Source organism: Thermobia domestica, chromosome 14, assembly GCF_964235325.1.
Source record: "Thermobia domestica chromosome 14, izTheDome1.hap1.1, whole genome shotgun sequence".
NCBI classification, from domain to species: domain Eukaryota; kingdom Metazoa; phylum Arthropoda; class Insecta; order Zygentoma; family Lepismatidae; genus Thermobia; species Thermobia domestica.
The window spans coordinates 82,350,134-82,372,449 of record NC_137467.1 but is presented as its reverse complement, the minus strand read 5'-3'; the positions used below and the strand labels follow the sequence as shown (position 1 = coordinate 82,372,449).

At 37.8% G+C, this 22,316-nt stretch overlaps 1 protein-coding gene across 1 annotated transcript in view; it reads left to right on the top strand.

Annotated features, from left to right (window-relative positions):
• LOC145670237 (nose resistant to fluoxetine protein 6-like) overlaps positions 1-22,316 on the top strand; it is a 187,306-nt gene that overhangs the window by 103,184 nt on the left and 61,806 nt on the right. The window contains exon 6 of the mRNA XM_081738633.1: positions 6,865-7,058. Within this exon, the coding sequence (XP_081594759.1) occupies positions 6,865-7,058 (194 nt within the window). The remainder of the gene's footprint in view (positions 1-6,864; positions 7,059-22,316) is intronic.

The following is a 22,316-nucleotide window of genomic DNA, read 5'->3' as shown; positions in this document are numbered from 1 at the left end:
ATATTTGACGTGAGTAGTTATTTGTTTTGAAGACATTGGAATTAATAGAATAGTAATTGCCGCTTCGCTTGTGATAATTAAAGATAGTGGCGAATGACGATAGAACTACGTAATTGATGTGCTTTCGATCTTCTGGTTTGAGTAGGGATAGCTGGGTAACAATTTACAGAGAGCTGCTGCGAGTAGTATAAACAATTGATCATGATTGTAGTAGCTCAGTGTAATACCTTCGGCCAAATGTGATCCTGAAGGTATGTCACTTATCTGGAGATTGCCCAGAGAAAGCTCTGCTTCACTTTCTTATCGTCTGTGGTTATCTTGACTGATTTCTTAGGGTATAATTGCTGCCATAAAGTCTATGAATATTGAAAGATTGGTTAGTAAATCTTGAGCGGTCTTTAGCTTCGGCAGGTAAATGCAAAGAGTTTGGAGTACCTACGGTAGGTTTAATTCCTTAATGAGTTGAATAAGGTCCTAGAGAGAACTGAACGTGTCTTCAGATGTTCTAGTATCCTCTGTGGATTTCCGAGTGTGCTGTGTGGCAGTGGTTTTAGTGGCGCAAGTGGACTACGTAAAGGTTGACGCTGAGATGACATTATTATGTTGAAGTCAAGAGACTGTCCTGTCTTGTCTTGGTTCTGCTGGCGATTCTGTGTGGTCAGCTATTTCTTTTTCGAAAGGAGAAGCTGCTCTTTGAAGATGCCAGTAGCCCGTAGTAATTTCCTGAGGCTAAATAGAAAGAGCAGTAAGGGAACCTTATCTTCGTTGGTGTGTCAGTTGGGAGTCCGAATGTGGGAAACGGAAGAGAGCGGGTAGTCCTTTTCCTTGACAGTCTCGGAGATATCTTGAACACTTACCTCGATGGGTACGTTTCGAATAACAGCGTTGATGGTTTTCACTTTCTTCATAATTTCCTGTAGCGTACTGCAGTTTGTACTGTAGTCCATAATCGGCTTGAAATGCTCGCTTGATATTCATATAGCTTTTCATAAAAAGAATGATAGGAACAACCTGACACTTTTGAGTAATCAACTATTCGAGTTCATAGCCTCGATTGAGAGCCCAGCCATAGATATAGATCCAGATAGTTGGTGTCTATGATGACATTATCATTGGATTTGGTAAGGGTTGCATATACTTGAAATGAATGTAACTGATGAAGGCGGATTAGTTCGGAGTAATTTCTTCTCAGTTGAAAGGGTGCGTATGGCCCAATTGGGTTTTGGTCATCCTTTTGCTTCTTCTTCTCAGTGATCTGGGAAATAAGCTAACGTAGAGAATCCGCTGGAGTACTAGGAGGTAGTAGAACATCTCGGTGGACTTCGCCGTATATATGTCATGTTGTGTGGTGAGGGTATGTAAGTATATGGAGAGGGTGTAAGTATGTTCACATTATGAATACGTCTTTCTGATAACGACTATCTCTCCGGTGTGATAACTTGATCCTTTGAGATAGAGATGTCTCTTCAAAGAGAACTAGTAGTATACTGCTCAAAACCCGGAATAGGGTCATGTCGAGTAGATAAAGCTGAGAAATTGCTGTTGATTTGCATCATATTTAACAGAAGAGATAGTGAAAATCGTCCACACACTACGACTCAGCTGTGATAAATTTTAATTTGTTAAAAACCTCCACTACTAAAACATCATTAAAGATCGCTGTTCTCACATGGTGCATGTCACCATTCAGGCGGTCATCCTTCCACTGATGCTGCTTTCTTGTTCAGCATTTTTGCATGTTGCTGCCACCAACTGGCCTTTCTTCCAACAACAATAACGTGTCAGCTTAGAAATCAATATTTTCTGAAACTTATTGCTGTTCTAAGGTTTCCACTTGAATATATATATATATAAAGAGAGAGAGAGAGAGAGAGAGAGAAGAAGGTGGTAGTATGGAACAGTCTTTTATTCCTTGGCAGAAATCGGAAGTATTAAGGGAAAATGTATTGATTTAATTAAGGTCCTATTGTCGTATGTCTGAGCATCATATACGAAAAGTTTCACTTTGAAAATCGCAAAATACCAGAAGTATAAAATAAAAAATTAAACATGCTTCAAAATGTACATCCTGGAGAAAGATGTGGTAATATGGGACAGATTATACATGTAACTAAAACATAAACGTATGTACAATGCTTGTAAGCAAATGCTTGCAGTGGACCAAATAAAGCAATGCAACTGCACGTAACAACTTTATGGAACTATATTTCGGTGTTAACTACAGATCAAGCAGAGAAATGTTTTCTAGTCTGCCAGGACGAGAAAGTGTTTCATGAAGGACTGTGAATGGGGGACATACAATAAAGTCTCACTTGAAAAAAATCACATACGAAATCACATCGCCTGCAGACAGAGAATTCCACATGCGCCTATTTGCTACACACAATACACCGAATCCATACTTCACCAGGTTTTGAATTATTGTAATTTACGCCACAAAACTTGCATTTAGCATTTGCATCACCTATTCCTGTTTCAACTTTAATTGGAATTGATAGAACTGTGTCGTCTGAAGATACTGACATATCTTAGTCGTCGGAATCAGATGATTGCTCTGTCTGGGTGAATTTACTACGGACATTCAGTTTTTGATTTCTTGTTTCTTTCCCCATTTCTTTCGAACTCCTTTAGGCGCTGGGCCTAACTTAGCCATCGGCATATCCACAGACACCAGCGTGGCAACCTGTGAAATAAGAGAAGAGGTTCTATTATGGGACACCTCCTACGTTTGTGTCCCATAATACCACCTCACGCGTATAACATTTAGTACTCTGCCACTAACCTATCCATTAAATTATCGGATTCACATTACTACTACATTTAATTCACTACTATGTAGTACAGAAACACACATTAATTCTTTATTAAACCTACATATTAATCAGGATATTTGTGTTGCAATCCTCCTCTTCAAAAGTTTTCACTCGTGCAGACTTGCCAGACTAACACTTCTTAACCAACTGGTGCCTTATGCCTTCTAGGACCTTCTAGTAGCCCTTTACATAGTATGACAGCACCACAAATAGAATGCAGTAATACTTCCAGACATACGCATGTTCCCATTTTTCAGTCCCGTTACATACTACCACATTTTCCTCTATATGAATATATATGATGCCGTCATAGACACCAACCATCTGGATCTATATCTATAGCTGGCCTCTCAATCGAGGCTATGAACTCAAATAATGGATTACTCAAAAGTGTCAGGCTGTTCCTATCATTCTTTTTATGAAAACTTATTTGAAGATCAAGCAAGCACTTCAAGCCGATTATGAACTGCAGTAAAACTGCAGTACGCTACGGAAATTATGAAGAAAGTGGAAACCATCAACACTGTTATTCGAAACATACCCATCGACACAAGTGATCAAGATATCTCCGAGGCTATCAAGGAAAAGGACTGCCCGCTCTCTTCCGTTTACCACATTCGGACTCCCAACTGAAACACCAACGAAGATAAGTTTCCCTTACTGCTCTTTCTATTTAGCCTCAGGAAATTACTCCGGGCTACTGGCAGCTTCAAAGAAGAGCTTCTCCTTTCGAAAAAGAAATAACTGACCACACAGAATCGGGTCTAGGTCAAAACCCCCACAGCCAAAACCCCCACACTTAAGAAATGTCAAAACGCCCACACGATCGGTCATAACCCCCACACAAATGGACAAATCCCCCAAACGCACGAACGGTCAAAACCCCCACAGCCAAAACCCCCACACTCAAGAAATGTCAAAACGCCCACACGATCGGTCATAACCCCCACACAAATGGACAAATCCCCCAAACGCACGAACGGTCAAAACCCCCACAGGCAAAACCCCCACACTCAAGAAATGTCAAAACGCCCACACGATCGGTCAAAACCCCCACACAAATGGACAAAACTCCCACACATAGCAACGGTCACAATCTCCACATAAATGGACAAAACCCCCACACAATCGGACAAATCCCCCACACTCTGAAAATACCGTGATTGCACGTCTTTGTTGCGGCTCTTTACGACGCCCACCTTAGTGTTTCTATCATTACAAAACAGTGCAAGAAGAATAGTTGCAACATAGGTTTAAGTGGAATAAAAAATGTTATTAAAAAGTACAAGGGCAAGACATACAACCAGGATCATTTCAGAGTGTGGGAGATTTGACCGATTGTGTGGGAGTTTTGTCCATTTGTGTGGGGGTTTTGTCCATTTATGTGGGGATTGTGACCGTTGCTATGTGTGGCTGTTTTGTCCATTTGTGTGGGGGTTTTGACCGATCGTGTGGGCGTTTTGACATTTCTTGAGTGTGGGGGTTTTGCCTGTGGGGGTTTTGACCGTTCGTGCGTTTGGGGGATTTGTCCATTTGTGTGGGGGTTATGACCGATCGTGTGGGCGTTTTGACATTTCTTGAGTGTGGGGGTTTTGACCGTTCGTGCGTTTGGGGGATTTGTCCATTTGTGTGGGGGTTATGACCGATCGTGTGGGCGTTTTGACATTTCTTGAGTGTGGGGGTTTTGGCTGTGGGGATTTTGACCGGTTCCCACAGAATCGCCAGCAGAACCAAGAGAAAACAGGACAGTCTCTGGACTTCAACACAATACTACCATCTGAGCATCAATCTTTACGCATCCCACTTGCGCCACTAAAACCACTGCCACACACAACACTCGGAAATCCACAGAGGATAGTAGAACATCTGAAGACACGGTCAGTCACCTCAAGGACTTTATTCAGGTAATTCAGGAATTAAACCTACCTTAGGTACTCCAAACTCTTCGCATTTACCTACCGAAGCTAAAGACCGCTCCGGATTTACTAAGTAATTTCTCAATATTCATAGACTTAATGGCAGCAATTATACCCTAAGAAATCAGGCAATATAACCACAGACGATAAGAAAGTGAAGTAGTGCTTCCTTTGGACGAAGTCAAGATAAGTGACATACCTTCAGGATCACATTTAGCCAAAGGAAATTGATGCCCTCAAGCAACCAATCCTACATCAAGGTGTCATCATATATCAGACCGCAGCTACTTGATCTATACTGAACAGCTACTACAATCATGATTAATAGTTTATACCACTCGCAGCACCTCTTTGCAAGTTTAGAGAGAGAAGGGAGTTTAGAATTATCTATCTACTGGCAAGTTCTGACAAGTTAAAATTTAACCCTCGAAGATATTTTCTCCATGTCTTCAATTGTTTTGTAGTCTGAATTTCTGGCAATAACATCTGTCAATTTCTTTTTCACACAACGTTCTAATTTACAAGGAACTGATTGAGCTCGGGCCGAACTTCATCAACTAGAGCTAAGCATTCACTGAGAAGCTTGTCGCGTCTCTAGTTTCTGAATTGATGTGAATACAATATTACAATGTCTTTATCGTTATGAGATATCTCTTAACGTCTTGACAATTGTAAGCGTATTTGATCTGTTGATTGGTTGCTGATATTATTGGTCCTCTATAAACTAGACATTATTTCATGCTCCCATGCAAAAATGCCGTTCTGTTGGCTGTTGCATAGATATGTAAATGCATTGAAAATACAAATTAAAACTGGATTTATTCCAAGCTATAAGCATACATCTGAAATACAAACTTATATAATATGCTGGATATGCTTTTAAGTACTAATATATGCTCTAACGTTCGAAATATGCATTTATATGCACTATAAAACTTTAAATTTGAGATGTATTATTTTTGTTAGAAACCCCTACCAAGTTTAACAGAGATGCATGTATGCAAACAAAATATGCATTTGCATAAAAATCCGATGTCTATTAATCACATGTTTCAGTGTTTTTTTTTTCAGTGTGACCACCGCTTGTGCGTTCGTACTAGATCTAGTATCTTTTGTAATATTTTAGTTTCCTAGTACATTCACCAGCAAATCAAGTACTTTTCTCCTCCCCTTTTTTTCTCATAAATACATTTCGGAGAGAAGAAGGAATCTCATGAAAATTTGGCAGTGTTCGCAAATTTCACTGTTCCTGGTAATTTTTTTCTGCTTATTTCTTTTTTCTGGACAGTGATATTTACAAGAGTGGAAATAGGACGTAGGTGCCATCCGGTCGCCTCCTCTAACTAATAAATGACCACAGTAAACGATATTACATATTTGGTAATCCGTTTAAACTGTATATTATTAAGGAATTAAAACTCTATTTTCTCAATAAGTCCATTTTTTGATATTTCTGGTTTTCTCCCGATATCCTCTCTATTTGTCATGCTTTTGTTCCTTTAGTGGTTTTACAGTGAGTTCTAATACGAGAATTAAGCAGCTATTCTCCCAGGATTTTTAGTTCGGGGATGTAAAGTCAAAAATGAGAGCGGATACGTGGTTTGCACGGTTTGTATTGAATTTTGACTGTAAATAATAATAATAATAATAATAAAGTTGGAGGTTCTGTCAAGAATGTGGGGTCAATATATTAATATCGTAAAATGTCATAAATAGGGTGAAACGGGAGGAGATAAATTTTTTAGTACTTTTCCCGCAGATCTAGTACTTTTCCTGCATAGGTTAATACGAAATATTTTTGCTGGGTGGTCACACTGGTTTTCTTGCCACTTGACCTAACAGGGATGCAAAAAGAGGGAACTGGATCATTACGTATTATGATGCCCATACAACGTGTTCGAATTTCGTGTTAGGCTTTCAGTTCAGAAAATTTTTATATCAAAGACGTAGAACAAGGAATTAAATGCATTGTCCACCGTATCCTACGTAAGCATGTGCTATACGAGCTCGTAGAGGATATGTTTTCAAACTAACCTGTAATTATCAGGTTGATGAAAACATTAAGAATGTAATTTTGTTAATTTTTTTATCTATATATACTCCATTAATGCTATCACAATTTTCTTTTATTTCAGACACAATTACTAAATTGTTCTTGGCTTTTTCACTGCGCAAAAACTGTAACAAACTTATCGACACATCAGTTGGGGAAGATGAAATGCCATACATTCACGGTTTCAGGAGTCTAAATGCCATAGCCTTATTAATAGCTCACAAAACTATGGCTATGTATTATTTACCATATTCTAATAGGACACATATGGCAGCGGTAAGTATTTTAATATTTCTTTAAATCTATTGTTTTTTTTTATTTGCAAGTAAAACGCTAACAATTAAAGCAAACTATACTTCATTTAATACAACTTGTCCTTTCTGACAGTTGCTTTTCTCTGTTTTTACTTCCTGTACGTGGTCATAACAATCATGCAAGAACTGTTTCTATGTCAACAGCACGTCATCCAATTATAGTGGCTCATTTCTCTCGCTCTGCAGTGGCAAACGCTCCAACCTTTCCGCACGTTGCCAATTTGAATACAATGAGACCTCTACTAACGGACACCTCTCATAACGGACATATTTTGTAATCCCCAAACACTGTAATAGGAAAAAAACATGTTAACAAACCTCTCTAAAGCGGACACTCTCGAGTACGGACACGGACAGTCTTTTCTGTCTCTTATAGGTATTATTTACCTCCATATTACGGACACTTTCTCTAGAAACAAGTTGAAAAGTACAGAAAAGATACATTTTCAGAAATTCATACATGTATCACCAAGGAAGCATTGTAATAACATTTTCCCTCGTCAACTGGCTGTTCAGAAACTCAGATGAAGCGTCTTTGTTTAACAACACTCTCATATCCTTTGCTTGCATTCCACTTCCACCCAACCTGTTTCAGAATCAAAAGTGATTGACAGTTGCCTGTCATTTGGGATGACACGTCATTCTACTGTTCTGCTGGAATCAAGCAGAAGACATGTTCGGTATTTTTTGTCCGCGTATTCGCATATTGCCTTAGTGCCTCTATTTGTAGACGGAAATCTTTTTAAGTCATTCTGCGTCGAATAAGCAATAAGGTGTAAGTTGTGAGCTTTCGAAATGCCACGAGAAGCGCTAATGTTAAAATCGAATTGAATTTTCGAAGAATACTGAGGTGGGCGAGGGATAGCTGAAAATTTTTGTATCGGTAAAACACAAGCACCTGAGATAATATAAAACCAAGACAAGTTAATAAAGTTGTGGTGTGAAAATGACAATGAAAATAGTGTCTCATTGCTTTAAACAAAGTTGGTGTGCAAGTGAATGTTTTTGTAGAGTGCGGAATGAAAAAAATTCCTGTGTTAGGGTCGATGCTAAAAGCTAAGAATTTGGAGGTAGCAACAGAAATGAATGTTTCGGATTTCAAGGTCTCGAACGAGTGGTTAGAGAAGTTTCGGATTAGACACAAAATTTCTTTCAAATCGATTTGTGGAGAATCCGCAGATGTCGTCATGCCCACAGTCATAGAACGGCTTGATAAATTACCTTCAATAGTTTGTAATTTCATATCACCTTATTTACTAATTTACGTAAGAAAATATCGAAACCTCTCTAAGACGGACACCTCTCTATAGCGGACAATTTTTGATTCCTCACGGCTGTCCGCTTTAGAGAGGTTTCACTGTATAAACAGATGCACATTGTTTTAGTCCAGCGTTTCCCAACCTTTTTCAACTTGTGGCACACTACAGGTGCAACTTGAATTCTCGCGGCACACCCATATGATATATATATATATATATATATATATATATATATATATATATATATATATATAATTATTACTACTATTATTATTTGTAAATATAAAATACCGTGGTATTTTATGTGATTACTGATCTTCTTACAGAGAAGAAAGCTCGATCACTGATTTTCCCCCGTGGTAAATCATTATGCTTATTTTTCATTCTAATTTTAAAATTAAAAAAAAAAAAAAAAAGAAATTGCAATGAAATATAGGACTCGAGTTTTTAAAAATCTATTTTCTCTTTCGAAAACTGTATCTAACCTTTAATTAAAAGGAAAGATCACTAAATAACGAATAAATAAACAAATCCCCTATACTTTTAAAACACAAATGTATTTAATTTGTATGCATGTTTGCTTTGTTGAATTTATTGAATGATATGTTAAAATTTCAAGTTACGAAATAGTCTGCAACAATAAAGAAGCAATAATGGTCATGACAATCATAAATACGTTTTTCAACATTAAAAATGTACAGAAAAGTAACACAGTATGAAACTTACAATTGTAGATTTATAGTAGAGGTTCATAATAATGTGAAATGCAAATATATATTTTCCCCTATGTCTTGCAATTTGGTTCCTATCGAATTAATAATTTGTTTTGATTTCCTCGCGGCACACCAGCGGCTCATTCGCGGCACACCAGTGTGCCGCGGCACACCGGTTGGGAAACGCTGTTTTAGTCGAATGTTAACTTGAGCAGTGGATCTGCTGGTTATTGGGAGCATTCTTTTTAGTTATCTTTTGTGTCATTTAATTTTATAACTGATATTTACTTGCAGTGAATGATTTCGTGTTTCAATACCCAACGCAAAAACAGGCAACACAGCATTGAGCACCATGTGCGCGCAGCGAGCTGTCAGAAAGGACAAGTAGTATGAATTGCAGTGTAAAACAAATGAATACTGCCGTTCTTTATCTTTACGAACCTTCCATCGGATATCGGAAACAACGGCCAAATATGGAGCAACCGACCCAGTCTTGTTCATGTTCTTTATGGACAGAATTGTAACACCACTGGGTAATCTCGCAGTAAAACCGGAAGCTATAAATTTCTGCAACTTCTGGTTTCAATAGAAAGATTGGACCAAGATTGAATCTATTCTTGGCACACAAATTTCAAATCGAAGAAACCATTTCTTACTATTTTATTACTTTTGCCCTATATGAATAAATATTGAAACCGGAAGTGGGTGGTAGAATTCTACTATTTTCTCTTCAATACGAACATTAGAGTTGAGTTGAATTTCTTCTTGGGATAGTAAATTCATATCAAGAAATTCTTCAATCTTCTTCATGTGTTATGGTTTGTGTCCTACGGGGATCAATGTTGAAGCCGGAAGTTGTATTAAATTTATACCATTTTCAGTTTCAGTAGTGGGTTAAGAGAAAAGACGATACCTGTTGTTGGAATGTTTAATCCATTGCTATTTCTTGCCGCTTTCTCTGTATAACGATAAGAATGGAAACCGGAAATGGTATATTTTTGACACTTCCGGATTCAATAACATATTAGGTACCATATTGAATCGTATTTTTGAGACAGTAAATTCACATCAAATCACCGCTTGTCGATTCAAAATGTGTTTTAGTCTGTAAAGTACAAGTTCGAAACCAGAAGTTGCAGTGGATTTCGGACTTTACCAGTTTTACTAGGTTGACAGGGACAGAGAAGGAATCTATATTCAGTCTTTTAATTCATATATTTAAGAAAAAAGAACGATGCTCTTTTACCGTTCCTGTCCCATTGCGATTAATATTGGGACACAAAGTGTTAGATTTCTTATCGTTTCCGGTTCAAACATAATTATAAGGAAACAGAAATGTAACATATTTTTGGGACGCTGAGTGAATACAGAAAACTCGGTATATTTTTACCGATTTTCGCTCTCTCTTAACGTTTTTACTCGAATACCTGTCAAGAACTTCTTCCTGGTTAAGCGGTTAGCATACGCACCTTTGGCGTGGGAGACCCGGGTTCGATTCTCGGCAGGAGCTTATGTGATTCAGATTCCACGTTAATCAGCAGGCCCACATCTCATATAGCCTCGCTGCTTAAAGGGACGTTGAACTCAAAATCAACTCGAATACGGTACCTGTCAATTCACAGACGGGCGTAGATGTTCCGTATGTCTTCCATTACACATGCATAAGATAATTTGCTAGTCTAAAAAATTGAGATCTAAGTAATGAGACAAAAGTAAAAAAGAAACATATTCATCAAATAGAGAGTTCTAGCAGAATGCCCGTTCTTCGCAAGGGAGAGTACATTTTATTTTGGACATAAAGGGTACCAAAACTGTATCCAATCAACTTAGGGGCCCCAAAAATTATAAATTCGACACTAATATTGGCCATTTTCAATGATTTTTAAATGTCACCATCCCCCTAAGAGTACTAGTAGGACTGAATTTGGATTTAAATGGCATCGGAAGTGTCACTGTTCATCTCAGCGACCCCGAAAAATATGAATTCGGCACTAATATTAGCCATTTTCAATGATTTTTAAATGTCGCCATCCCCCCTAAGAGTACTAATAGGACTGAATTTGGATTTAAACGGCATCGGAAGTGTCACTGTTCATCTCAGCGACCCCATAAACTATGGATTCGATTCTAATATCGGTCGTTTTTGATCATTTTTTATGTGTCTTCCTTCCTCCCTAAATTTCACCATCAAAATGTAATGATAAAAACCATCCTAGCTCCAAAATCTAATCTATTTCAGGAGTTATTAAGTCACAGACATAGTCACTTTCATTTTCATATATATAGATTGTCAGGCCTTTTAAAAGAATATATATACGAGTACTTTTAAGCCAGACACACTGTAGTTCTGTCGGTAATCGAATCCGTGCTTCTTGATAACACGTAACAACACAAACTACTCTCCGAAGAAACGGCTTAGAATTTCCTTGATGAAGTCAATCTAAAAAACAAGGAAATCAACCCAGACTGCACTGAATTAGATTACGAGGAAGTAAAAAGTTTTAGACCAGTAAGTACTATCGAATAACGTGACATGAATATAATATTGTAATCACATATTTTCTAGATAACATCTCTTCTGTATAGAAAGTCAAATTATGTCTAACTAGTCTTTTTTTGAATAATAAGTAGTACTACTACTAATAACAATAATGTAGATTCCAGTTTCTAAAGGACTGTACCAACCAGATGCGTAATACATGGCTCAACGGAATGGTGTCTAGTTAGCAGCTTCTTAATTTATGTGTGTATACGTTTTTTTTTTAAAAAATTTCATTTACATTTCTTTAATTTTTAAGAAATTTACCAAAAAACTCCTTTGTATTAGGGATGGCCATGTTTTCCGGAAAAACAGAAAACGGAAAATATTTTTCCGGGAACCGGAAAATTGAAAATGGAAGGCGGAAAATTTTACGGAAAACGTAATACAGAAAATTTTTACGGAAATGCGGAAAATTTTCCGGAAAGTGGAAAACGGAAAATGTGATTTGCGGAAATCGGAAAACTATTTTTTTGGCAATGACCATCCCTACTTTGTATATTTGCTCTATTTGCCCGTTCGTCCGGCAGACAAAAGAATCTCAAGAACTGCCATCAATTTTGGCTGAGGTATAAAGGATCCTCACTGAAAGTATTTGAGAACAAGATCCTGAGACGAATATTCGGACCCAAGAGAAACGGGAATGGGGAATGGCGGAAACTTCATAACGAGGAACTACATAATTTATACGGTTTACCCAACATTGTTAGGGTCGTCAAGTCTAGGAGGCTTAGGTGGGCGGGTCATGTAGTAGAATGAAAAAAAGTAGAAACGCTTTCAAAGTCTTGACTGGAAGACCAATCGGAAAACGACCATTAGGAAGACCTAGGCGCCGATTGAAGGACAACATTAAGATGGAACTCGCAGAGATTGGAATACAAAATGGAAACTGGATGCAGTTAGCTAAGGATAGAAGTCAGTGGAGAGCTTTTGTGAACGCGGCATTGAACCTTCCGGTTCCATAGGCCATAGAGTTAGTTATAAAGGATCAAAAATTAGTTCGTTGACAGAGGTGATCCATACAATTGTACCTAAAATATGGAAAATCAAAAATCGGTTCCCCATGTATTCCTATGAAACAAATTATAAATAATCAGCTTTACCTGATAAACTATCCACGGTCTTGCTGAGATGAGTGGGTTTATATAATGCTGAGGATACAAAGAACTAATCTATCTGTAAAATAAAATAAAATAAAATAAAAATAGACGTTAAAATGAAACTACCAGAGTTATCTAAAAAAATTTTCTCAATCAGGAAAATGTGGCGAAATTCACTAGGATAGTTGCCACGACCAGTAAGATATTGTCGGCAGGTGTAGAGAACAGGTTCGTGGGATCAAGTGAAGGCATGAATTGTCTGTGTAGCGAGTGTTCCAGTGAAGTCAAAGTTGGCAATATGAGTGGAGACCAAATTGCAATTCGAGCAGTGCTATGATTTTCATGGAAAAGAGGAGGAACAGCAAAATCGATGCTGAGCCGATCGATAACTTCCCTTTGGTTTTAAAAATTCGCATCATGTGATCTAATTCTTGCGGAGAAGTGTCGCACAGGAAGACCTCCGATGGACATTAACGATCCTCTGTAGGATTCTGCGGATGCTGAACCATAATCCAATACACGTATCTTACTAAGATTGGTTGGAAAATCTGAATTGACAGTAAACTTGCTTGCATATCATGGATTATATCAGTAAACATTCCCGACAAAGTTCACATGAGCTGACAGGGGGTGCAGAAGAAAAACTCTGATACAGTAAACAGTGGGTAAAAAGAGGACAGGAGTCCATAGCTCATAGGAAACATGGTGAAAAGCTCATACTGAGTGTTTGGCAGAGTATTAATAGGATTATCCATTTTTAATTCGTTCTAGAAGATCGTGCTGTAACAGATTACTTATGTCATAAAGAATTGATCCATTCTGAACGAGAAATACCGGACATTAACAAGAAGGAAGAGGTTACTGTTGTAAATTTAGAATGCTCCGAGTCACCAGTCTCGGAGAGTGATCAACACCGTGGCTAAACTTGAGGGGTTTGTTGTTACCTCATACGAGTACTACCTATAGTCCGGACATTGCACCATCGGGTTAAGATTGTTTCGCTCTCTTACACATGTTCTGTGAGGTATGCAGTTCAATTCATGTGACGCGAGGTGCATTCTACCTGTCCCGAATTTTTCAATTCTAAACTTGCTATCTGGTATCGCTAGCAGATTGAACTGTTGTCCTAAAGGTACTGTAGGTAAAGGAATGAAAGGCAGGTTTGTTCTTTGCTGAACGAATTCTGTCTTTGCTTTTGATATTTTGTTTCATTTTCTCCTTGTTTGGCGCAGAACTTCCGGAATAATGTGGTAAATGACTCTTGACTCGAAAAAACTTCTGGAATAACGTGGTAAATGACTTTCGACTCGAAAAAGCTTCTGGAATAACGTGGAAAATGACTCTCGACTCGAAAAAACTTCTGGAATAACGTAGAAAATGACTCTCGACTCGAAAAAACTTTTGGAATAACGTGGTAAATGACTCTCGACTCGAAAAAATCCAAAGTTTTAAATACTTTTTTGTTTTCAAGTATTCATTCATCTTTAAATATAGTTTATTTAATTCGAGGTAGAATATTATATTTAAGCCTATGCTTAGTGAAATTTAGCTTGCTAAGAAGTTTGGTTTACCAACAAAACCAAACCAAATTCCTTCACGTGGTATACACAGTGACACTATTACTAGATTTCTCCAATATCATCACGATGTTGATTAACAACAGAAAATTCAGTGCTCCTACTGGGAAATGAAGCTGGGACCATGCGCACCAGAGTCTACGCGAAACAAATGACTACGTAGCAGATTGTTTATTTTAACTAAGATTATTCAACTTCGATTTCGTTTTTTTTTTTTTTTTTTTTTTTTTTTTTTTTTTTACATGTTTCCAACACCGAGGTTATGACCCAAGTAGCAAGAAAGCTTTCCAGTTGGCGCATGTTTGGCTTTTGGCTTTTTGCGCGTGCTTTTATACTACCTTTCTTTTGTTGTACTTGCAAGCGATACTTTAGATCCTTAGCAGAGCGTCATAGCATCACTGGCTGTTCATTGGCTATTGACTTGCTGCCAGCGTAAACGCTTGCGTCAAGCTTAAATGGATCACTGAATGCAATGTTGTCCCCATGTAATTTCCTTACTGGAATCCAGCTTGCGGCATGCTTGCATTGCACGCTTTCCAACCAAGCTGCATGTAAGCTTGCAGACTTCCAATGCAAGCTTACAGCAAATGGTTTGCAGGTTGTCTCTGCTACTAGGGGAGGGACAGAATTTATTATTATCGTAACCGGAAAATGACCGGGCCTTGAATCTGGTGCAGTTGGTGTGCACACACATCAACATGCTAGTTCAATCCTTACTATTATAAGCCGTTCCCACCACACTACGTCGCCTCCACGGGTGTTGAATTACAAGGAATACATTACCTATAATTTTCAACTTAGAAATATAGGGGGCGTGGTGGCTCAGTCATATAGCGATTACCTCTGGTGCGTGGTATCCCTTGTTCGATCCCTGTCCAAGTAAATTTATGGTGGACAACATCGCGTCCGTGGGTTTTCTCGGGGTACTCTCGTTTCCTTTCACTCTCTCATTCCACCAATGCTTCCATCATTGTTCACTTGCTTTAATCATCTTAGCCTTAAGGGCATTGTTGTGGTATGTTAAACGGAAAGATTTCATTCCATTCAATTTATTTAAATTGACAATTAAAAATGGAAATAATTTTTTCAATGTTCAAAATTCCTAATCTTTAATCATTTCATTTTATTTTCAACTTAGAAATAAACGTATATGAAATAAGAATGTGCTTAACGAAGGAGCAAGTTGCGTGAAGCGCTAAATGTAAAGCTTCTGTTCCATACGTAAGTCGTTGGCTGAATAAGGAATATGCCATTCTTTCTCAGCAGCGAGGCTATAAAGAGATAGCATGTGGCCCAGCAGCTTTTTCTAATTCTTCCCCGTTACGACCTTACACAACGCCTAAATTATCAAAGATACTGGGTTACTGGGTTGGTGAGCTTCTACCTACATTAGAACTTTGGTAACCTTGCGTAGTGTAGTCGCTAACACCCTCGTCTATGGTGCTAGCGATCCTGAGTTCGATTCCCAATGGGGAACTAGGTCGAAAATGCGCAAGAGCTTTACCAGGTCAGCTGTATCGAATGAGATTTGTCCTGGATTTTCTTCATTTACAAAAGGCAAATGTCAGGATGGTACCTAAGTTACAGGTCCCACACCGATTCCTTTCCTATTTCTTTCCCCTTCCTCCGATAGTGTGTTCACCAAGGTACGTCAAGCGAGAGGAAATAGTTTGCACTTTCTATGCACTTGATTATAGTTTCAATTCCCAGTTCAAGTAGTAGTAGTAGTAGTAGTAGTAGTAGTAGTAGTAGTAGTAGTAGTAGTAGTAGTATATTATTACTATTTCTGGTTTTAGTCAGGAGCGGATCCAGGACCGACTTCTGGGGGGGGGTGCGGTGGGTTATCATACTGCTACTAAGAGATACCTTTAACAGTTTCAAAATCTGGGATGGGTTTTATTTATATGTATAAAATAAGAAAGTTTCCTCTTTTGGGGGGGGGGAGGCATCGGCCCGATCGACCCCTAGATCCACCACTGGTTTTAGTAGAGAAATAAAATGATAATCCTGTTCTAGGTACGTTCAATTGAATCCATACAGAAAAATAGCTGAATGAATCCGCTCCTCACTAGCCTATCTAGAACAGTTTTTCCGGTTTCAATATTGATTTTGATAGAGAAAGAGAAAGAAAGAAACAAAGAAAGAAAGAAAGAAAGAGAGAAAGAGAGAGAGAGAGAGAGAGAGAAAGAGAGAGAGAGGGAATTGGTTTTTGATAAGGATTTTTGAATAGACCTTCGACCTTATTCTTCCATTGAAACCAGAACTGATGTAGTGCTTTTGCTTATATATTGAAATCCAATAGTTTTGAAATCTACCGTAGATGTACGTACAGTGTGAAACGAAAACCTGCTTTATTTATTGAAACTTCCAGATGTAATGCGTAAGGCCAGTCAGAAGTCCAACAGACAGGTATTAGGGCGTAGGTTACAACCATAAGATAGAATATTTGGGAGGCGTCAGTTTTCATTACAAATGGCACACTGGAAAATCGTCAATTTGGGAGGAAAATGATAAATTAGAGAAGAAATGGTATTTTGGGGAAAATGATAAATTAGGGCGAGAAATGATAGTTTTCGGGGAAAATGATCAATTAAGGGGAGAAATTATCAATTTCCGGCTAAAATTTGTAAATTAGAGGAGAAATGATAAATTTCGGATAGAGGGGAATGATAAATTAAGGGAGAAATGGTATTTTCGGGGGGAAATGATAAATTAGGAGAAGAAATTTTAATTTTTAGGGCAAATGATAAATTAGGGAAAGAAATAGTAAATTTCGGGGGGAAATGATAAATTAGGGAGAGAAATGATAAGTTTCGGGGGGAAATGATAAATTAGAGGGATAAATCGTAAATTTCGGGAGGAAATGATAAATGTGAGGAGTTGCACTCAAGCTTTTATGGCAAAGGCACCCCTGAGACCAGTTTACGAAGTACGCCAATGACATAACTTCTCATCGATTGTAATAATAATAATAATAATAATAATAATAATAATAATAATAATAATAATAATAATAATAATAATAATAATAATAAAGAAACAATGTTTCAGCAGTGTTAAATGGAAGCGAAACGCATTTGAAGGGAGACTGAAATATAGTTCGAGTTCATTATACACTTTAATAGGAAAGCATACTACTTGGCCTTGTGAAGCGAAGAAGAATCTCCTCCTCTTGGCATGTGCACTGCTTATATAATCTTCTAACAAAGTTGATTTACCACAGTCCATTTTCTTGCCTAGTCATCCGTAAAAGGAAGATACAATATACAGGAAACAACGAGGTGTGTGTAAGCGTACACTTTCACTCACAATGAACAGCAACCACTTGCATTTACACATGCAATAAGTAAAGTTCACTGATATCCTCCTTTGGCTTTCCTTTTGGTTATGTCATCATGCGTTCTTTCTTTTCAAAGCACTGCTTTCAACTATCTCTACTTGTGGTTCCTCTTATCTTACCCTTCTTTATTCTGTAGTCGCTAAAGCAGTTCTTATTCTGTAGGCGTGACTTTGGATTATTTTTCTTCAGAAGCTTTAATTTCTAATGAACAAGATGAGTCCAACATCTGGCCACAACCTAATCAAGACTTTCTTTTAATAGTACTTGGCAAACCCTGGAATGTTGCCTTCAGGCGCAACAGTAGTTCACTTGGTAAATCTTTCACCTTGGGTGTAGGTTAAGGGATTCGTGTCCTAATTAGACCATGAAAATTTCTTTCTTCATCGGTTGACTGGTCTGTCTTCTGCTAATAATACTAGGCAAATCCTTGAGTGCTACCTTCAGACGCTAGTGTGACTGACTGGTTAATCTCTCACTCAGTTTGGGTATAGGTTCTGGAGTTCGAGTCCTCATCGGATCATAAGAAATGCTCTCAATCATAGCTTTACTGGTCACGACCGATCAAACCTTTTGTGAATGAAATATTTTTCTGGGCTTCCATTCAAAATACTTGGTAAACCCTCGAGCTTTGCTTTCAAGTGCCACAGTGGCGTATTGGAAGATAGCTTAAACATACGTTCGGGAGTTCGAATCGTAATCAAATCATGAGAAATATCTTCCCTTATTCATGTTATTGGTCTCTATCTGACTAAAACTCTTTGAACGAGATGTTCCTCTAATTTTCATTCAGAATTACTTGGTAAATGTTTGATTGGTGCCTTCAGGTGCCGCAGTAGCTTATTGGTAGATCTTTTACTTTGACTTTCCGGCTAAGTTTGTAGTGAACAACATTGTGGTCGCAGGTTTTCTCGACGTACTCCCGTTTCCTCCCACAATATCATTCCACCGACTCTTCCATCATCATTCACTTGCTTCAGTCATCGTCTACCTTAGCCTAAAAAGCAGGAATCGGCTGGCCCACTAGATCATGTCCCGGTGCGCCCTTTCGAAGCATCACATTATAAATCAAGGTATAAGATTTTATTCCTTAGTCAATCCAAATGATATCGACCAATGATGGTTGCTGACAAAATTTAGTTTTTGATTATTTTTTTTAACCTAAGTTTGTACAATTTTCTGGGAGTTGAAAACGGGTATTTATTTATTTTTTAGCCGCATAGGTTTTGTCGTAGCGACCATTTTGTATAGGAGTCGGAGCATATTTTGAACTTTTCAGAGGATTCCGTTAAATGCTGTACCGGTAACATTTTAGGTTTTAAAGTTAATGAGATCAAACCTAAACCATATGAAAGATAATGGAACGAATAGTTTAGAACGTAGGGGGAAAAGCTCTGAACATTGATGTTGGAAACCTAAAAATGTACATTTTGAAATGACCTTCAATTTTTTGTCTACATAGAGACTAGATAATAGACAATGTTCCAAACAAGTTTCAGATTTGAGAACCATATACTTATCCTTTTTTTTTTTTTTTGAATTTTTTAAACATTGCGAATTTTCGAAAATCGTGTATTTTCACCATCAAATATCTCTGGAAGGACGCAAGTGAAAAATCTGAAATTTGCACAAAATACACGTTGTCTATCTAAACAACCATGTTTCAGAGTTGGGTTGTACCGGCCATATGATTTTAGAGAGGGAAGAAAGAGCGGAACCTATACCACAGCTCCCTCTATAAAATCTGTTGCGCCGATACGTCCCAACTCTGAAACATGGTTATTTAGATAGATGGCGTAGTATTTTCTCTAATATTTCTTTAACCGTCTTTAAGCGTCACACCACAAGTTATTGTAGCCATTCGCCGAAGATTTATTCATTTAAAATAAAAAACTTTTCATTGTAAATAAATGGTAAGTCAATTTCACCTCTTCGTTTCTGTAATTTTAGCGCATTTTTTTTATTCTTAAATGGGCTACTTTTAATCTGCGCCACTATATACAGGGTGGGACAAATAGTAGTGGCCCGGAGAACAGAGTTCCAGGGTACAATTGAAACACAGCAAAGGAAAGGAAATAGTTCCCTAATCTGCTTATAGCAGATGTTGAAAATGACCACCATTCATCTCTTGAATGACCACATGGATGAAAATGACCACAATTTCAGGTGCTTAGACATATTTCTTAATGCATTTTGCCTTGTTCAAAACAGATCCTGTCGGACGCCATTTTCTGACTAATCTTTGCATTGCACTCTTTACTAGCACTTTGACATCATGAAATTCATGAGCAAACAACTGATCATACTCTTTCCACGAATTTATTTTCACGTAATCCTCCGCAACGAACACCTTCTGTTGCACTGTGAGTACCATCTTTACCTGTACTCACACTGTGAGTACCATCTCAATTCACACTGACACAGCCCACACTAAGATCTGAAACGGTAGTGTGCGTACAAGTGTGCGTGCGTCACGTGCTGTGGTTCCATGCATACATTCACGTCCAATTGTATCCGCCCGGGCCCCTTTTATTTGCCCCACCCTATATATATATATATATATATGTACAGGGTTATTCAAAAAAAAAGAACAGATTTCAAACATTTATTTCTTCCAAACTACAAAAGATAGAAACATGATTCGAACGTTACTTGATTAAGAAAAGTTTACAATTTAAACAGCCCGGATAGAAGTTCCAATTACGGCCGCATTGGCGCTTTTGTTTGTTGTTGTTTGTCTCTAGTGAAATGCCGGCGTCACCACAGGAGAAGTCTTTTTTGTGTCCTACAATTGGCAAAACTTGAGTCCATTGTTGCAGTTCAGCGAGCATTTCACCGTCAATTTAAAAACAACCGCCGCATCATAAGGAAATTTACGAGTGGCATCGAAAATTCGTAGAAGATGGTTGCATCTGCAAAGGGACGTCCACGCACATCGAACGAGAATGTCGAGCGTATTCGTACACTTTACGAAAGGAGCCCAAAGAAATCCACATCACGAGCAAGCAAAGAACTTAACATTCCTCAACCAACGGTATGGCGAGTTCTAAAACATCATCTGCACATGAAGCGATACAAACTACAGTTATTGCAAGCTTTGCATCCTGACGACCACAACAAAAGGTACGAATTTTGTATTAACATGTTAGATGATGTGGAAGAAGACAATTTTGCTCAACGATTATTTTTTCCCATGAATCCACTATTCATCTTTCTGGTAAAGTTAATCGCCATAATGTTAGAATTTGGCCTAGTGAAAATCCTACGGCAGGTATTCAACATGAAAGAAATTCACCAAAGATGAACGTCCTGTGTGCGAAGTTTATGGGCCTTTCTTCTTCATGAAGAAAACTGTGACAGGATTAACCTATCTAGACATGCTTCAAAACTGGTTATTTCCCCAACTTGAAGAGGATTCAGATGACTTCATCTTCATGCAACATGATGCCCGCCTCATTTCTCTAACCACGTTCGACGTTACTTGAATGACACCATTCCAAGACGTTGGATTGGAAGAGGAGGAGCAGAAGGTAAACTTTATCGCCAGCGGCCTCCCAGGTCTCCAGATCTCACTCCGTGTGATTTTTATCTATGGGGTTACGTAAAAGACCGTGTTTTTATCCCTCCTGTGCCTGACACTCTTGAAGGTCTACAACATCGAATTGTTGAAGCTTTGAATCCGATAACTAGAGACCAGCTGATTCGTGTGTGGCAAGAAATAAGCCACCGTTTTGACATTTGTCGTGTAACACACGGTGCTCATATTGAATGCACACCATAATTACTAACAATAAATTGTAAACTTTTCTCAATCAAGTAACGTTCGAAACATGTTTCTATCTTCTGTAGTTTGGAAGAAATAAATGTTTGAAATCTGTTCTTTCTTTTTGAATAACCCTGTATATATATATATATATATATATATATATATATATATATATATATATATATATATATATATATATATATATATATATATATAGATAGATAGATAGATAGATAGATAGATAAATAGATAGATATAATAAGTATTAGTGTTGGGCGTCCTTTTGATAGACTTATCCATTGCCCTCGTTAGTATTCTAGCCCGGGTCTGTTTAAGGGCACAGTTGTGGGACCTAAAATTGGAAGATTTTTCTCAGCTTGAGTATCGTTCGGGAGATCGAGTCCTGATCAGATCATGAACAATTTCTTTCCTTCTTAATTTTACGAGTCGTGACCCGACCAAGCCAGAATGAGATCTTTTCTGCCTTCCATTCACTTGGTAGATCTTAAAGAGTGATGCCTTTAGATGCCACAGAATCTTACTGGTAGATATCTCAGCTTAGGTATAGATTCGGGAGTTCTATTTCTGATCGGATCATAAGAAATTTATTTCCTTCTTCGTTTTACACGCTACATTTACACTCTGTAAGGTAGTGAAAATTGTAACAGAAGTTTCCATAGAACAATTAACTGTACACACAAACTGTACATTAGGATGTAAGATGACATTTCACTAAGAAAAGTACATTTTAGAAACAGATAAAATCCTTCTTCTTTTTTGGAAATGTTTATAATACAACAGAATATTTTAGGAACTTTTGATAACCAAAAATGGGGAAAATGCTTTCTTTCTTTTCCAAAATTCTAGTTTTTGTGGAGAGTTTGTTAATTCCCACTTAATAAACAATCCACAATTCGCTCTTAAGGGTG